The following is a 17,491-nucleotide window of genomic DNA, read 5'->3' as shown; positions in this document are numbered from 1 at the left end:
TGTATTTCACCATTTAAAAAAAGGAAAAAAATATATGCCCAGAGCTGAAAACACAACTCTAGCTAATCTATCACCCTAGAAGACAAATATCTCCCTTGTTTTGAAGGCCCTGTACCTGTTTTGAACCAAAGTGTACATTTATACTGTTATTTTTTCTCTTATTCTGTTTGTCCTTTCAGTCAGTCAAGAGCTATTATCATATCCATCAATCATGGATCATCCTCCATAGAAACTAGTATACTGAAATTTCTGAGCTAGCCAAGCTGAGGCCCAACTGACAGCTGGCAAATAGGAGAATTCTACCAAAAGCTCAACTCAAAGCAGCTTCTTTGAAACACACATTTCCTTCCCTGCTTCTCCTGAGGTAATCTGAGTATAATCCCAGCCTAATTGTTTTTTCTCATGAGAAACCATAGCAAATCTCTTATCAAGGAAAGTAATGCTTCACATTAGGTCATGTTGATAAGATGATGAGCAAGAATATTTTCACCCAAGAAGACTGCTATTTCCTGAAGGTGTAAAATCCCTAACAGGGAAAACCCCTGTGGTTCTCCTATGTAGGGCTGGTCTACCTAAGCTGATAACAGTTCCTTCCAAAGGAGGAAGGCAGAATACATTTAGTCATTTCTGGGTAGGTGTGCACTATTCACATCTTAAAGGCTCAAGAGACTCAGAACTGGATAGAGGTCCCAACCCTGAAGAACCTCTTCAGAATCCAGATTTCTGAATCTGCTCTGCACCTAGAGAGACTCCAAACCACTTCTTGACAATGGGGAACTGGGTGGTTAACCACTGGTTGGCAGTTTTGTGTCTGGTAAGTGATGTTTCACTTCCTATTAGTTCGGAATGTTAGTTAACACAGGAGACATCTAGTTTGTTAATATTTCTAAAATTACTCAAAAGTGAAAGAGTCTATGGCAATTATTTGGCTCATCAAGGCCAGTTATCATTTAGAAACTTGAACTCCAGGCCAGATGAGAGAACAGAGACAAAAAACATATAGGCAATTGTTCATGTTGCCATACTTGGAATTTCAATTTGTTTTCATTCTCTGACTTATTTTTCTCTACCATCCCACTTCTATCTGTTGCCATGGAGCATTTGGTTTCTCTCCTTTTCATATCACTGTCATCAAGATTTCATAAAATAATTAAATGTTTGAGAGGGAAGTGATCTTAGAGATCATCTTGACCCAGCAGTTCCCACTGAAACTATATTGCGACCCACTCATGTAATTGCTAATTTTTCTAGTAACGACACTAAAAAAGGTAAATGAGGTAAAATCTTTTTTTTTTTTTTGATACTGGGGATTGAGCCCAGGTATGCTTTACCACTGAGCTACATCCCCAGCAATTTTTATTTTTTATTTTGAGACAGAATCTCACTAAATTGCTGAGGCTGGCTTTGAACTTGCAATCTTCCTGCTTCGGCCTCCCCAGCTGTTGGGCTTACTGCTGTGCTCCACCATGCCCAGCCCTGTTTTCCTCATTTTTTTTTTTGTACCAGGGATTGAACTCAGGGGCACTCAACCACTGAGCCACATCCCCAGTCCTATTTTGTATTTTATTTAGAGACAGGGTCTCACTGAGTTGCTTAGCGCCTTGTCGTTGCTGAGGCTGGCTTTGAACTTGAGATCTTCCTGTCTCAGTATCCCCAGCTGCTGAGATTACACAGGCATGTGCCACTGTGCCTGGCTTATCCTCATTTTTATGGGTGAAGAAATTGATATTCAGAGAACTTAAATCGCAGAGCTTAAATCATAGAGCTAGTAAGTGGTGGTGTTAGAAATTGGAGTATGATTCCAATATCACACTTGGAATCACTATGCTTTTCTGCTAGAGGTCTGCAAGTGGTCCAGATCCAGTGAATCTGAAATAACTATGCCCTAGGCTAAAGGCCTTTTACCTGTAGGCTGAGATGGTTCTTATCCATCCTGATGCCAAGAATATATTCTAGAGGCATCCCAGTACCATAGAGACCTGTTGAATTACAGACCAGCACTTCCAAACCTGGGCTAGAGCTCAATTGGTTGGTGTCTAAGGCAATGAGCAGTGGGTTTGAAATTGCCCTCTTAGCCAATGAAGTCAGAGCTTTGGACAGGCAAAAGCAGTATTAAGGGCTAAAATGAGTAGGAGTAACAATAGGTTAATTTTAAAAAAGACTCACAATCTAAAAACAGGAAAATATATGTCAGGATGTAATTAAAGAGGCAGGGCCATCTGGGAATGGATTAGCCCTTTTCAAATGAGTATTGTTATAGATGCTAAATTTATTCTTTGTTTCTTCAGAAATTCACTTATTCACTTATTGCCATTTTTTAGGTGCAATAGTTTGAAAGCTCTAGTCCAAGAATTGGCAAATGTTTCAGTAAAATCTAGATAGTATATATTTTAGGCTTTGTGAGCCATATGGCTTCTGTCCCAGCTACTCAACTTTGCCATCCTATCACAAAAACAGCCATAAACATTACAGAAATGAATAGGTGTGGCTTAGTGCCAATACCACTTTATTTATGGTCACTAAAATTTGAATTTCATAAAATTTTCATGTCATGAAATATTCTTCTTCTTTTTCTATTTTTAACTGTTTAGACCGGTCAAAACAGTCAATGGTAGAGCATTTGCCTGGCATGCAAAAAATTTTTAAAAAGTAAAAAATGAAAACAAAAAATTTGAGCTTGCAGGTTGTGAAAAACAGGTAACAAACCAGATTTAGTTCATGGACCTTAGATTTCTGACCCTGATCATTAGTGTCTAATGCATGTCTCAAAGTGTTAGCTTACTCTGAAAAATAGATTAGATACTGGCAGGATTTTACACATTTAAAACAAAAACAGATAAACACAAAGTAATCAAAATGGTGATACTGCTTCCTATACCTTATCTGCTTCTTTCCAAATCCCACTGTTTTCCTTGCTTCTTTTTTCTTCCTGTAGGTTGCTTGGTTGGGACTGAATGTTTTCCTGTTTGTACATGCCTTCCTGAAATATGAGAAGGACGACAAATACTACTACACAAGAGAAATTCTTGGGGTGAGTATCACAGTTGTGATGTGATAAATCATTATTTGTTTAGATGGGGGTTTCACTAACTTGCCCAGACTGGCCTTGAACTTGAAATCCTTCTGCCTCAGCCTAAGTAGCTGGAATTATAGGCATGTGCCACTACACCTGAAATATGTAGATATAGATGTAAATATACATGGTATATGATTCTGGCTCCTTTGTGACCCAATTCTCTGATTTCTTCTAGGGCTAGGATTGCCAGAAAAAATGTAGGATGCCCATCTAAATATGAATTTCAGAAAAACAAGGAATCATTTTTTTTATATAAGCATGTTCCAAATATCACATGGAGTATAGGTGTACAAAAATATTTATTTTTATTTCTGAAATTCAAATTTAACTGGATAGCCTATAATTTATTTATTTATGCCAGGTATTGAACCAGGGGCAATTAATCCCTGAGCCACATCTCCAGCTCTTTTTAATATTTTATGTAGAGACAGAGTATTGCTGAGGTGCTTAGGGCCTCACTAAGTTGCTGGGGCTCGCTTATGAACTCGCAATCCTCCTGCCTCAGCCTCCTGAGCTGCTGAGATTATAGGCATGTGTCACCATACCTGGCCTCTAATTTTTATTAGTAAATATGAAAACCCTATCTAGGGCACACTCCATAGGATGTATAAAGAAAACATGCAATAGAGAAACTTATTAGGCAGTGGTTTTCAAACTGGTTCCAGAAACTCAGGTGCTCCTATAAGGTGTGAGAGGAAGTCTAACTGGGCAATGTTCCTGACTCTTGCCTTTATTTCAGTCAGAGCAGCCTTTACCTGTCTTACAAATGCCTGATTATTATTTTAAGAAAGAGTTTGGAAACAAAGGAAGAAGGTAGAGAAGGGGGGAGAGAGAGAGAGAGAGAGAGAGAGAGAGAGAGAGAGAGAGAGAGAGAGAGAGAGAGAGAGAGAGAAAGGAAGAAGAAGGAATGAAAGAAAGAAAGAAGAAAGAAGAAAGAAAGAAAGAAAGAAAGAAAGAAAGAAAGAAAGAAAGAAAGAAAGAAAGAAAGAAAGAAAGAAAGAAAGACATTTGAAAACCACTCTTGTGGATTAATGTCACCTTGCTATCCCCAGGATATGGGGTCTGGGAGATGGGTGGTGCAGAACCCTAGGCTTGCAGAAAGGTGGGTCAGGATAAGGTACCAAATGGAGCAGACTGGGAAAGTAGAATATTGAGTATGGAAGAGGAAGAAGGTGGGTTGGCACTTAGGGTGGAGGTAATATGGAGCTGAGGCTGTTTTTTTCCCAAGCTAATGCACCTGGACCCTACCAGTTTAGAACAACAAATTTGATTGCCATCTCTATTATGCAGTAACAGTTTAGAGATTTGGTTAAATCACTTTCATCCTGACAGTGCTTTTTTTCAATAGCTTTACACAAAGGCCCACTCAATATACATATTTAAAGACAGCTTGTTCTTTTAAAAAATCCTTTTCTCTCCATAATCAAAGGATCCATGTTGAGATCACAACGGATTTGAATGTTCTGTACATGGCTTATTTCACCCTGCTGTTTTTAATTTTAAATGTTCATCCCTCATCCCTGTTTAGAAACTAAAACTCCAAAGGAAGTGTTAATTTGTTTTAAAAATAGCTTTTTATTAAAAGAATGATGCAATAAATGTGACTAGTTATTAAGAACTTGATTACTTCATGACAAAAAATCAGCAGCATAAAATGAATCATACTGATATCCTGTGGACATTTTATTTTGAAAGCCTTTTTAAAAAATAAATTAATTATAAATAATACTACTTTTAATGAGACCAAGCCACACAGAAGTATAAGTAAAATGTGAAAATTCCCCTCCAACCCCTCTCCCCAGAGATAACTACCATTAATAGTTTGGTGTGTGTATAGATATGCTGACATACACTCACAAACACATCACATAGGTTTTGTTTTTGTTTTTAAGGTAGGTACTATTGCTTTTAATTTCCACAGAATGAAATTCGCTTTTTTTGTTGTGCTATAACTTTTTTCTTTTTTTAAGAGACAGGGTCTCTCTAAGTTGTTTAGGACCTCACTAAATTCCTGAGGCTGGCTTTGACTTTGCAATCCTCCTGCCTCAATCTCCCAAGCTGCTGGGATTTCAGGCATGTGCCACCACCCCTGGCCATGTTATGAGGTTTTTTTTTTTTTTGGTACCGGGGATTGAACACATGGGGACTTGACTATGCAGCCACATCCCTAGCCCTATTTTGTATTTTATATAGAGATAGAATCTCACTGAGTTGCTTAGCTCCTCGCTTTTGCTGAGGCTGGCTTTGAACTCACGATCCTCCTGCCTCAGCCTCCTGAGCCACTGGGATTACAGGTGTGTACCACTGCACTTGACCATGCTATGAGTTTTGATAAACAAAGATAGGATATTTTTTTTAAATCAAAAAAGGGATCATATTGTAGATTTTAACTCAAAATGCTTCCCATGCTTAATGTATCTCAAATATCTTTCCATGTGAGACCTGGAACCAGCTCATACTAACTTGCAATATTGAGTTGTGTGAATCTGTTCCCAACTCTGCATGCAGTGATGTTCGGTGATATTAAGTTGGTATCTTGAAATCTGCTCTAGTGGGAGTAGTTACATCATCACAATAGGCAAATGCTGAAATTGGGAATCTCCCTGCCACCCTCCAAAAAAGCTGGTTGTTAAAATATTTACTGCCACTATACTACTGCAGGTAGTTCTCAGCCTTTGAAGAGGGTAACAGTTCATCACATTAATGTGTCATAATTGATTTATTCATTCCATAGGGTATTTCTTAAATTCATGCTCACCTTGGGATAACACAGAAAGCAATTTAATTCACTATGAACCAGAGAAAATAAGTAGCAGAGGAAGGAGTTTAAATACATAGTCAGTGAGGCATTAATGATAGCAGAATTTCAATTATAACTTCAGTGAGAGTTGATATAGAGAAATGAATATACATTGGGATATTTCAATGTGCTGCAATGGAGGGAAAAAAACACTTTATCTAAAAAGAATTCATTCCATATAGATAGCTGCCCCAGAATATGGAGCTGTGAAATTACAGTCCTACATTTTCAATTTACTTGCCAATTTTAGTTTTAAGAAACCTCTGTGACTCAAATAAGCAAGCTGCGGGAACCAATGTGGAAATGCAGGATATCTGAGATGAACAGAGAAAATTTACTCTGAAATGGAACAGGCTGTCTCCACCTAAAACAGTCAGAGTGTGACTCAGCAGAGAGAGAAAACACAGGTCATATGGAAGATCCAGAAATGGAAAACAGTAGGGCAGCTCTTGTTCATTGCACTGCCTACATTATAAGCCATTATGGACTCTAGGCAAATCCCGACCTCACTTATCAAACTGATGTCACATTGTTCTGGGTTTAGGTTGTATGGAAAGATCATTTGTACCTTAAATATTATTAGGAAATGACTGAGAAATTTTTAACTCTAACCCATACTTGTATTTTTAGCAAGTCTTTGACAGACATACATGTAAGGCTGGCCAGTCAACTGATGTGCAACAAGAATTGCCTGGCTGCTGCTACCACCTCCACTACTACTACAAGATTGTCACACTCTATAGCCTACAGTCTCAAGTAAATGACACAGACTTAGAAACGAGTGGCACAGAGTTGAGTAGTAAAGCTTAGCTGCCATGAAGTTGAGCATATTCTGTCCATTCTATACCTAATTAGGCCTGTTACTGGGCTAAAAACTTCTGTAGATCACTGACTTCTTATCTCCTTTTCTTCTACTGTTATATCAGGTTGTTCTTGATTTATGACACCTGGCCACCTTAGGAATTCAGCTTGAAATTCTGCTTTTAGAAGTTCTCCCTTCTCAGAATTGAGGTTATAGCTCAGTAGTAGAGTGCTTGCCTAATATGTGCAAGGCCCTGGGTTTAATCCCTAGCACTGTCCCCACCCCCAAAAAGAAAGTTATCCATTCTTAAATCTCTACCTAAGTTTAAGAATTTTACTCCAAGGAGTTTGCTAATCTTGCTTAAGCTTTAATCAATTGTTAAATATATCTTAAATATGTGATTAAATTTTTAATTATTATTATCAATTATATGCTTATAATGTCAACATTAGAAAATAAAGAAAAGAGAATAAAATAGTCACCATCTGTAATTATACCTTTAAATATGGGCTTTATTTAAAATGCATATAAAATTATATATGAGCCAAGAGTGGTGGTGCACACCTATAATCCCAGCAACTTGGGAGGCTGAGGCTGGGAAGATCACAAGTTTGAGGCCAGTCTCAGCAAATTAGTGAGGCCCTAAGCAAATTAGTGAGATCCTGACTCAAAATAAAAAAATAAAAGAGGCTCAGTAGTTAAGTACCCCTGGATTCCATCCCAGTACGAAAAATAGTATATATGATCTTCAAGACTATCTTATGAATGAAAAATAATAAAATCATAATTAAGTGTATTAAACAGAAATATTTATTCAAAATATTATATCCATGGAATGTATTTGCTAACATGGAATCATTAAATCCTGTTCTCTTTCATGTTATTTCACGTATAGTTAAATATTTCTGGGCTGGGGTTGTGGCTCTGTGGTAGAACGCTCGCTTAGCATGTGTGAGGCACCACATAAAAATGAAATGACAATTGTTTCCACCTACAACTAACAAAATAAATATTTTAAAAATATATTTCTAAACCACTCTCATGGGTATTTCGCAAATCAGTGTTAAGTTCAGCAGATTTTCTGCCTTTTACAAATAGAGACTGGCCTGATGGTGCTAATTACTGAGAGAGAGGGGAAGCAGCTACACTTCTGTCCATTTGCAGATCTCAGACAAATGGATTGGGTCATTGCTCACCTGTTAGATGGTAACATGAAGCAGCAGTCTGACTCTTTTCTTCTCTACTCTAGACAGCGTTGGCTGTGGCCCGAGCCTCTGCTTTCTGCTTGAATTTTAACAGCATGCTGATCCTGATTCCTGTGTGTCGCAATTTGCTGTCCTTCTTGAGAGGATCCGTGAGTCCTAGCTACAACTAGGTCAACTTTCACATTAAAGAAAGAGACCCTGGGGCTGGGGATGTGGCTCAAGTGGTAGCGTGCTCGCCTGGCATGCGTGTGGCCAGGGTTCGATCCTCAGCACCACATACAAACAAAGATGTTGTGTCTGCCGAAAACTAAAAAATAAATATTAAAATTCTCTCTCTCTCTCTCTCTCTCTCAAAAAAAAAAAAGAGACCCTGATATCTTTGATGTTAGTCCAATACTAAGTCCCTAGGAATGGGAGCTAGTGGTCTCTTTTGGTAACTAAGGGTGTAGGTAAGGATGGGTGGTATTGATTGGCATGCTATATCTAAGACAAGTTGGCTATAGGTTAGTGAATTTCATAAGGCAGGATGGTGACACCTGACCATGATTACTTTATATTTGTAGTTTTGCAGTCGCACACTGAGAAAGTCATTGGATCACAACCTCACCTTCCATAAGCTGGTGGCATATATGATCTGCATATTTACAGGTAACTCAGTAAAACCATGAAACTGAAAATTCAAGGGTATTCAGAGTCTAGTTTCATTTACCCATGAATATAAACATTCAAAAAATATTGAGCACCTGGGACCATTTTTCATGCAGTGTTGTAGGTCTATATCCCTGGAGCTTATATTCTATTCCTTTGGGAAGTGATTAGATATAAGATCTTTGATCTCCCTGCATTACAGGGCACCTTCTATGGACTCAAAATTCTACTAGCATTGTATGTAGGATTCTCCTATTTTAGTGAGTTGTGCCTGCCATAATGTTCCTGAGACATTTCTTTCTTTTTAGCTATCCACATCATTGCACACCTGTTTAACTTTGAACGCTACAGTAGAAGCCATCATGTCACAACTATAACCCTTGCCTCTGTTCTCTCCAGCCTACATCATGACAAAGAGGGGGGGTTTTGGCTAAATCCCATACAGTCACCAGACATGGTGAGTTGACTCAATGGCAAAGCCTCTGGGATCTGGTCATGAGCAGGAAGACCAAAATATCCTTGTTGGACATCATGTCAGGCTAACATTTCTCTGTTCACAGACAGTCTTGTATGTGACATTCACCACTATTGCTGGTCTCTCTGGAGTGATCATCACCATAGCCTTGATTCTCATGGTAACTTCATCTATGGAGTTTATTCGGAGGCATTATTTTGAGCTCTTCTGGTATACACACCACCTATTTATCATCTATATGGTCTGTTTATGGATTCATGGCTTGGGGTAAGGTCTTCAAACCCTCATTCTCAGGTTCCAGCTCTCAACCTTGCATAATTCTTTACCTTAAACTATCTTTCTTTGTTTCAGTGGAATTGTCCGGGGTCAAACAGAGAAGAGCATGAATGAGAGTCATCCCCATAAGTGTGCACAGTCTTTTGAAAAGTGGGATGATCATGACCCTGACTGCAAGGAGCCACAATTTGAGGGACATCCCCCTGAGGTAAGAACCCTTATGGACAAGGACATCCTCTTGTTATGTGCTGTTACTATTATCATTGTTAATATTACTCTTATTATTGTTATTATCATCATTATTAGCTCAGCCATGTGCTGGGTCCTATAAAGGATACCTACAAGATTTCTATCTTCAAGGAACTTCCAGCATCACTGGTAAAATGACAATTAATAGGGAATATTGAAAAAGAAGGTCTAAAAGTCATTGCATATTGTATGACTCCCTGAAAAGGTAATAATGTTGGTCCACATTATTGATATTTTTTACCATGTCTCAGCCTCGCAGCATAATATTGATTAATCTCATTTATATATAGCAATAACCTCTTGGGTAAGTATTTCTTTTGTCTCCATTTGGGGACAAAAGGACTAGGATTCCAAAAGATTAAATTCAAGCCCAGGCTTTACAGAGTCTTGACAGTTGTACCATCCAAAAACTCAGCTATGAAATCCCAATCAAATTTTCTTGTGAAAAAAAAAGCATTATTGAAGTAGGTTTTCTTTAGTGTTATGCTTGGAAACTGCTAGACAGTGGATGACTAAGAAACTGAGTTCTTGACTGGGGATATAGCATGGTGGAAGAGTGTTTGCCTAACATGTGCAAGGCCCTGAGTTTGATCCCTAGCCCATCAAAGGAAGGAAGGAAGGAAGGAAGGAAGGAAGGAAGGAAGGAAGGAAGGAAGGAAGGAAGGAAGGAAAGAAAAAGGAAGGTACTAATTTACTAATATTGGGGCCATAAGTGTGTCATGTACTCTGTGCATACCTTAATTAATTCTTTATCTCCATTTCCTAGAAGTGAAATTCCTAGGTCAAAGAGAAGGAATGCTTCTGAAACTGTTGAGATGTACTGCCAGATTGCTTTCTGGGAAGATGCTGCTAATTTGTACCTCCATTAGCTATATGTGGGAGTACGCCCATTTCCCTGAATCCTAGTTAATTCTGGGAATTATTGCTCAAAGTTTGAGAGACTAAAATGCTATCTTGTTAATATTCATTTCTCTATTTCTTTTTTTTAAGAGAGAGAGAGAGAATTTTTCAATATTTATTTTTTAGTTTTCAGTGGATACAACATCTTTATTTTATTTTTATGTAGTGCTGAGGATCGAACCCAGCACCCCGCGCATGCTAGGTGAGCGTGCTACCACTTGAGCCACATCCCCAGCCCATCATTTCTCTATTTCTGAGGCCAATACTTTTATCACATTGTTATTACCCATTCCTTAAGTATGTTTTTTTTCATGTATTCTGAATACAGCTGGGGATTTTTCTCAAATAACAAATAACACTAAATTGTATAATGTCTACTCTAACACTAGCCAGATTTCTGTTACTTCCTTCCCCAGAGATATCCAAGGAAGTTATAGACTGCAACAGCATAAGAAACCTCATTCTACATAGCTCCAATATATCATACTTGACCAATTGTGCAAGAAGGGACATGACTTAGTATCACTAGGAAATATATTTTTAGTAGATCCTGTGCATATTGAAGTTATCTGCTATCTTGAGAAGATCTTGGGGGATAGAAAATCTGCTTTAAAAATATATATGTAGACAAGATAAAAACAATCTACTAAAAGATGATGTGAAAGTAGAAGGGGGATATTAGGGAAGGGAAAGAGGAAGGGTGGGCATGGGTAAGGCAGAATGATAGGGAAGGTGGATACAAATTACATAATATGTATTATAAAATGTCACAAAGAAAAATATTATTTTAAACAAGTAATATGTGCTAATAATTATAATTTAATTATTAAATTAAATTTATAATTTATAATTTAAATAATTTTAAAAATCATGATTATGCTAAATGTTTTGAACACCTGAGAAAAGAGTGGATTAATATCAAGCTTTATATATTGTTACCCAAAACATCAGCCAATATTTTCCCTTTTTTGTTTGTTTTGTTTTAAATCATTTGCTTCTATTTCACACTTACCATTTCTATTGGTTTTTCAGATTGGATAAGTTGTCCTGGAAGATAGTTTTAGATTTTTGAAATCAAATTTTATATTATTTAAGAATGTAAATATATATACATATACTACCGTGTATTTTATTACTGTTGCTTTTGCTTCCTATCAGAAATGCAAATTTTCAAAGAATGGACTAATTTATGAGTAAGATATTAGCAAACAAAACTATTGCAGTATATTCATTTCTACTTCCGTCTTCAGGATTTGGTAAAATTAGTGGCTTAGTAATGATACACATCAATAGCTTCACAAATATTTACTGAATGAAGCAATGAACTGCTACACAAAGAAAGTTCTAAATGAGAGATTAAAAGGGAATCTCATTCTTTAATCTCCCTGTGCAGTCTTGGAAGTGGACCCTTGCACCAGTTGCTCTATATATCTTTGAAAGGTTTCTCCGGTTTTATCGCTCCCAGCAGAAGGTTGTGATCACCAAGGTAAATAAATAAATAAATATATATACACATTCATCTTGCTGTGATAAATGTGGTATTTTGAACATAGAACTAAATGGTCATGTCACACTGAAAGGAATAAAAAAGAACACATGGAGGCAATATGTGTTTTTCTAGTGCTGCACAGAACTATGGGAAAGAGGGGAAGATGAATTTGACAGAAACCACCAGGATGGGTCTATGTCAGAGGATGCAAACAGGTGGCCTGGGAAGATCTAGCCAGTGGAGATGTGTGTGTGGTGTGTGTGTGTGTGTGTGTGTGTGTGTGTGTGTGTGTGTGTGTGTGTGTGTCTACTTCTGGGGATTGAAGCCAGGACCTTGAACATGCTAGGCAAGCATTTCACTACTGAGCTACACTCCCTCTCCCATTCAGATATATATTGTTTGGCCTAAAAATGTTTGTTTAAAAATTAACTTGGAGCTGGAGGTGTACCTCAGAGGTGCACCTCCCTAGCATGTGCACGGCCCTGGGTTTGATCCCTAGCATTGTGAAAAAAGAAACATTGAACTGGTTGCTGTTATTTAAAACTCTGGATGGAGGCTTTAACATTTTAAAAAAGAGGCATTTTTTTTACTTCTCTTGTGGAATCAGAAAACCCAGTAACACTGAGTCACAGTTCCATGGTGCAAGCATTCTCTGGAGCTAAGTAGCTGCTGCTGCCCCCTTTAGAAAAGACTTGGTCTCAATTTACCATTGTCATCAGGCATTGTCATCAGGCATTGTCATCAGCTTTGCTCATCTACTTTAAATGCCTGCCTTTGTCACCATTTGAGTTTGTCTCCTTTGTTCTATGTGCTTCCCTCACAGGTTGTTATGCACCCATCCAAAGTTTTGGAATTGCAGATGAAGAAGCATGGCTTTAGCATGGAAGTGGGACAGTACATCTTTGTTAAGTGCCCCTCAATCTCTTTCCTGGAGTGGCATCCCTTTACTCTGACCTCTGCTCCAGAAGAAGATTTCTTCTCCATTCATATCCGAGCAGCAGGGGATTGGACAGAAAATCTCATAAGGGTGTTTGAACAACAGAATTCACTAATTCCCAGGTAGGTCTCTGAAATCAGCAGAGACTCAGACTAGGATATAGACTGGCAGAAGAGAGGAAACAATTCCTTATCGAAGCTCTGCTCTGGTACGATGAATTGTGATTGAAACAAACAGGCAGAAGTCAGCTGTGGGAGCTGTTGTTGTGGGAGGATGTTTGAGGTTGGGAGAGGAGGTGAAACTTCACTTGAATGTTGTCTTCTCCCTTCTGCTAGGATTGAGGTGGATGGTCCCTTTGGCACAGCCAGTGAGGATGTTTTTCAGTATGAAGTGGCTGTGCTGGTTGGGGCAGGAATTGGGGTCACTCCCTTTGCTTCCATCTTGAAATCCATCTGGTTCAAATTGCAGCATTCGGACCACAAACTCAAAACACAAAAGGTACCCTCCAGCATATCACTTTTTATATAGCCTGTGCCTGACAGTTCTAGTGCCCTCATAGGCTAAGGTCTTCACAGATGATAAGGGAGTAAACTTTCTTTAGAGAGTTTATAAATAGAGTGAGCAATCACTTCTCTCTGCCAAGGCATCTACTTCCAGTTTCAATAGAAAAGCAAGGTCTTCTTTTCAATCTGGCGTTTAAAATCATCTCAAATGAAAGATGACCTTGGAGGGCTATTTCCATTAGGGAAATTGTCAGGAGTTTTGACATTCATGATGCCTAAGGTGGTCCACTTTGTATACATGATTTACCAGATCACCCTTTGACTCAATCAACAAACATAGTGTGTGTATGTGTATAATCCCATCACACAGAATACATTGTAAAGGGCACTTAATAATGCTGTGGTCTCTTTTGCTGATTCCAGATTTATTTCTACTGGATCTGCAGGGAAACAGGTGCTTTTGCCTGGTTCAAGGACCTACTGACTTCCCTGGAACAGGAGATGGAAGAATCAGGCAAAGTGGGTTTTTTAAACTACCGTCTTTTCCTCACTGGATGGAACAGCAACATTGTGAGTTCAAACAATACACTAATTCCCATGTTAAGTGCAGATGAATGTCAGACAAAAGATAGATTAGAAACACTGCTGATTAGAAATAATTATTTCCTACCTGCCTTCACCCTTACACTCAAGCTTAAAAGTGACTGAAGGCAGTTATGAGGATTTTTTAAAAACTTCTTATTTCTGACTTCAGGCTGGTCATGCGGCATTAAACTTTGACAAGGCTACTGACATCCTGACAGGATTGAAACAGAAAACCTTCTTTGGAAGACCAATGTGGGACAATGAGTTTTCTACAATAGCTACCACCCACCCCAAGTAGGTATATTTTCCTCTAGTTAATTGAGTTTGTGGAGTTAGAATTTAGGAAAGGTACTATAGTATGTTGAACACTCTTAGGAAAAGATTTCTGGGGTAGAAACTATTTGAACTATCCTAGACTCTTGTTTAAAACTGAGGAAATTTTATCTGGGGTTTTAGCAAAATAAGAGTCATGATCTTGAAATTGATGAGAAGATGCTGCTGCCCCAGCAAGCCTCCATTCAAACAGTGAGGCAAAGAGGCTCAGTTCTGAGCTATACTACCAAATAAAACAGAAAACTGGAGCAATTTAAATGTGTGGGGTTTTTTTTGGTTTTTTTTTGGTGGTGTTTCTACAGAAACAAGGGTTTGGAATGTATTATCTAGTTCAACTGATCTCAGTCTTTTTGGAGGGTTTTGAATCATGTTAGAGCATACAGGAAAACCTAGTGCTATGAAACCAGCCATTCCAATGGGAAGAAGAAGTTGGTCATGGTAGGGAAACTCCCTGAACAAGTTGGCAGGTGAGATCAATTCAACTGCACAAACATTATCGGTTACTTTCTATAAACTCAACATTCACTATTACAGGAACTTTGGAAGTTGAAAGAGAAATAGGGTACAGTTCTTGCTCTCAAGAAGCACACATTTGAATAAGAGATGCATACAATCAATTCAACGTAGAATGATGTATTCCTTGAAACAAGTGCATGGACACCTATGGTTTAAAAACACGAAGTGCTTGGGAAAGACTTTGTGAAGGGAGTGGCAAGAGCCCTTAGTTATTTAGATTTGGATGATCCTGGGTCCTAATGTTGGTTTTGATACTTTCCAGCTCTGGGACCCGGAGGTAGAAAACCCTCTTATCTTCAGATTCCTTATCTGTAATATGGGGGTTATATTAATAAATACCTACTGTACTCACTTGCAGGATTGTTGTGAAGATTAAATGAGACAATATATGAAAATTGCTCTGTAAATTGTAAAACAGCAGCATACAAGCAAATGAGATTATGCTAATTATCATGTTGTTTGAGTTGAACAGTTAAAGCTGTGAGAATGAATAAGATTATAGCACTTGGGAAAAACTCTTTGGCAAATCCTCAGAGTGTTAACAGTTTCAATATGACCCAGTAATTCCATTCCTCGGTATATATATCCAAGAGAAATGAAAATGTATGCACACACAAAAACTTATGCATGAGTATACATAGCAACATTATTCACAATAACCTAAAAGTGGAAACTACCTGTGTCCATTAACAGATGTACATCCACATAATGGAAATATAATTTAGCTATAAAAACGAAAGACATATTGACACAAGCTACCTCATGGATGAAGCTTGAAAACCTTATACTGAATGAAAGAAGACATAAAAAGCCACTTATTGTATGATTCTACTTATAGGAAATGTTTAAAATAGGCAGATCTAAATAGAGACTGTAGATTAGGGCAGAGAGGTTGTGGTTGGGAAGAAATGGAGAGTGACTAGCTAATGTGGATGGGGTTTCCTTTGGGGATAATGAAAATGTTTTGGAATTAATTGGTGATGGTTTCACAACTTTGTGGCTATACTAAAAAGCACTAAATGCACACTTCAAAAGGGTGAATTTTATGGTATATGAATTGCACCATAATTAGATTTAAAAAGAGAGAAGGCAGGTGAGACCCAGAGCACAATTGGAAAAGTTAGCTTTGGCAAGAACATCTCTTTAGTGTGAGAAATTTTGAGGTGGGGATAAGTTCACAGTGGATGGCTTTAATGTCAGCTAACACATACGCACTTGCTGTGTGCTAAGCATTTTTTTAATTGTATGTTTTCATTTAATTCTCAAAACAAACCTATAGGTATTATTTTTATTCCCATTTTACCAAAGGGAAGCTAAAACACAGAGAGAGCTGTTAAGCAACTTGTCTTAAGTTATGCAGGTGGGTTAAATGTCAGAGGTGGGATTTGAACTCAGGTATTGGCTCCAGAGTCTTACTAATGTGTTGTATATTTCTTGGGTATTGTGTTCCCAATAAAAAAATGGTTCAGTGATGAGAGTGATCTGGATTGAGCACAAGAGGGACTTGCAAATCGAAAAGGTTAAAAACACTTACCATGAAGAATGTGGGAGTCAATGATGGAATTTTTGTTCAGTGTTGATGGGAGTAGTAGAGGGCCATTTCTCCATTTTATATCAAGAGCCTTTGTTCTATTCATATAGGTCTGTGGTGGGGGTTTTTCTATGTGGTCCTCTGACTTTGGCAAAGAGCCTGCGCAAATGTTGTCACCGATACTCCAGTCTGGATCCTCGGAAGGTTCAATTCTACTTCAACCAAGAAAATTTCTGAACTATAGGAGTAAACACAGTAGTTTGCATTTTGTCCCTTTTTTGGATTTTCAGCAACTTACTTCATCTAGTCAGGTTTGTTCAGCCACTTCATAATACTGTACCTCTCAAGCCTTGACTTGACTCGCTGTCATTAAAAGAAATGCATTTAACTTTGTTAATACTTGAGCTTCACCAATCTAAGAACTTGAGAAGTCAATAATTGCAAAGCACATGGATCCTTTCTCGGGAAATTGTCAATCCTAGAAAGCCAAGACCATGGCAAAGCTTGATGGCAGAGCTTTGGTGGTTGTCAGTTACACTATTTAATTCCAGGTGACTTTGATTCCAAGTGTTTCCATCTCCTGGACTTTAGTTCATAATCCCCCCTCCCTCCTGCCCTTACAGAAGATTTCTAAGTAGGGTGACTTTTTAAATAAAAATTTATTGAATGAATGACAAAACATAATAACCATAAATAACAATGAACATAAAATTACCAAGAACCCCATCCCCATATAATGCCGACTAGGTACATTGTTACTTTAAGTATGATCTTATCCAGTGTGAACAATAACTTACTTTTATTTTTGCTGGTCAAAAATGAAGGATTTTCTTTTTTGCTTAATGAATGTGTCTGTTACTTTTTCTGGGCTTTCCATTTGGGAAAGAAAATTTTGAAAATGTGAATCATTATTGAAACATAATAGTTGAATTATAATAAATTCATTTAGCTATATTATTATTTTGTATTGTATTTAAGAAATAATTGGGAAAACTTGATCACCATTATGGGATGACTTAGTCAGCAGAAGCTCTTTATCCCCACTTTTATTAAGGGATGTTTATTAACATCTAATGTAAAAATAAAGAATTTTGATAAAAATTTTTTGGCTCCTACTTTTCACTAAAGAATCATTCACCTAATGACACAAGCAAAATGCCTTTCTT

General features: G+C 37.8%; 1 protein-coding gene across 4 annotated transcripts; it reads left to right on the top strand.

Moving 5' to 3' along the window:
• The first annotated feature begins 742 nt into the window (after window positions 1–742).
• Nox1 (NADPH oxidase 1) lies at window positions 743–16,950 on the top strand. Of its 4 annotated transcripts, none has more exons than XM_021730700.3 (13): window positions 743–814; window positions 2,936–3,031; window positions 7,928–8,032; window positions 8,447–8,531; window positions 8,840–8,988; window positions 9,092–9,273; window positions 9,358–9,490; window positions 11,825–11,917; window positions 12,744–12,979; window positions 13,193–13,355; window positions 13,784–13,930; window positions 14,115–14,239; window positions 16,436–16,950. In XM_021730700.3, the coding sequence occupies exons 1-13, from the start codon at window positions 770–772 to the stop codon at window positions 16,560–16,562; spliced, it is 1,686 nt and encodes a 561-aa protein (XP_021586375.1). In that variant the 5' UTR covers window positions 743–769; the 3' UTR covers window positions 16,563–16,950. The 4 variants fall into 4 exon arrangements, with proteins under 4 accessions (XP_021586375.1, XP_005331825.1, XP_005331826.1 ...); XM_005331768.4 differs by having other exon boundaries at window positions 770–814; window positions 2,936–3,035; window positions 7,932–8,032; XM_005331769.4 differs by lacking the exon at window positions 7,928–8,032 and having other exon boundaries at window positions 770–814.
• The last annotated feature ends 541 nt before the right edge of the window (window positions 16,951–17,491 follow it).

This window comes from Ictidomys tridecemlineatus, chromosome X, assembly GCF_052094955.1.
Source record: "Ictidomys tridecemlineatus isolate mIctTri1 chromosome X, mIctTri1.hap1, whole genome shotgun sequence".
NCBI classification, from domain to species: domain Eukaryota; kingdom Metazoa; phylum Chordata; class Mammalia; order Rodentia; family Sciuridae; genus Ictidomys; species Ictidomys tridecemlineatus.
Note: the sequence above shows the minus strand (reverse complement) of the source record. Positions and strands in the feature narration are given on the sequence as shown.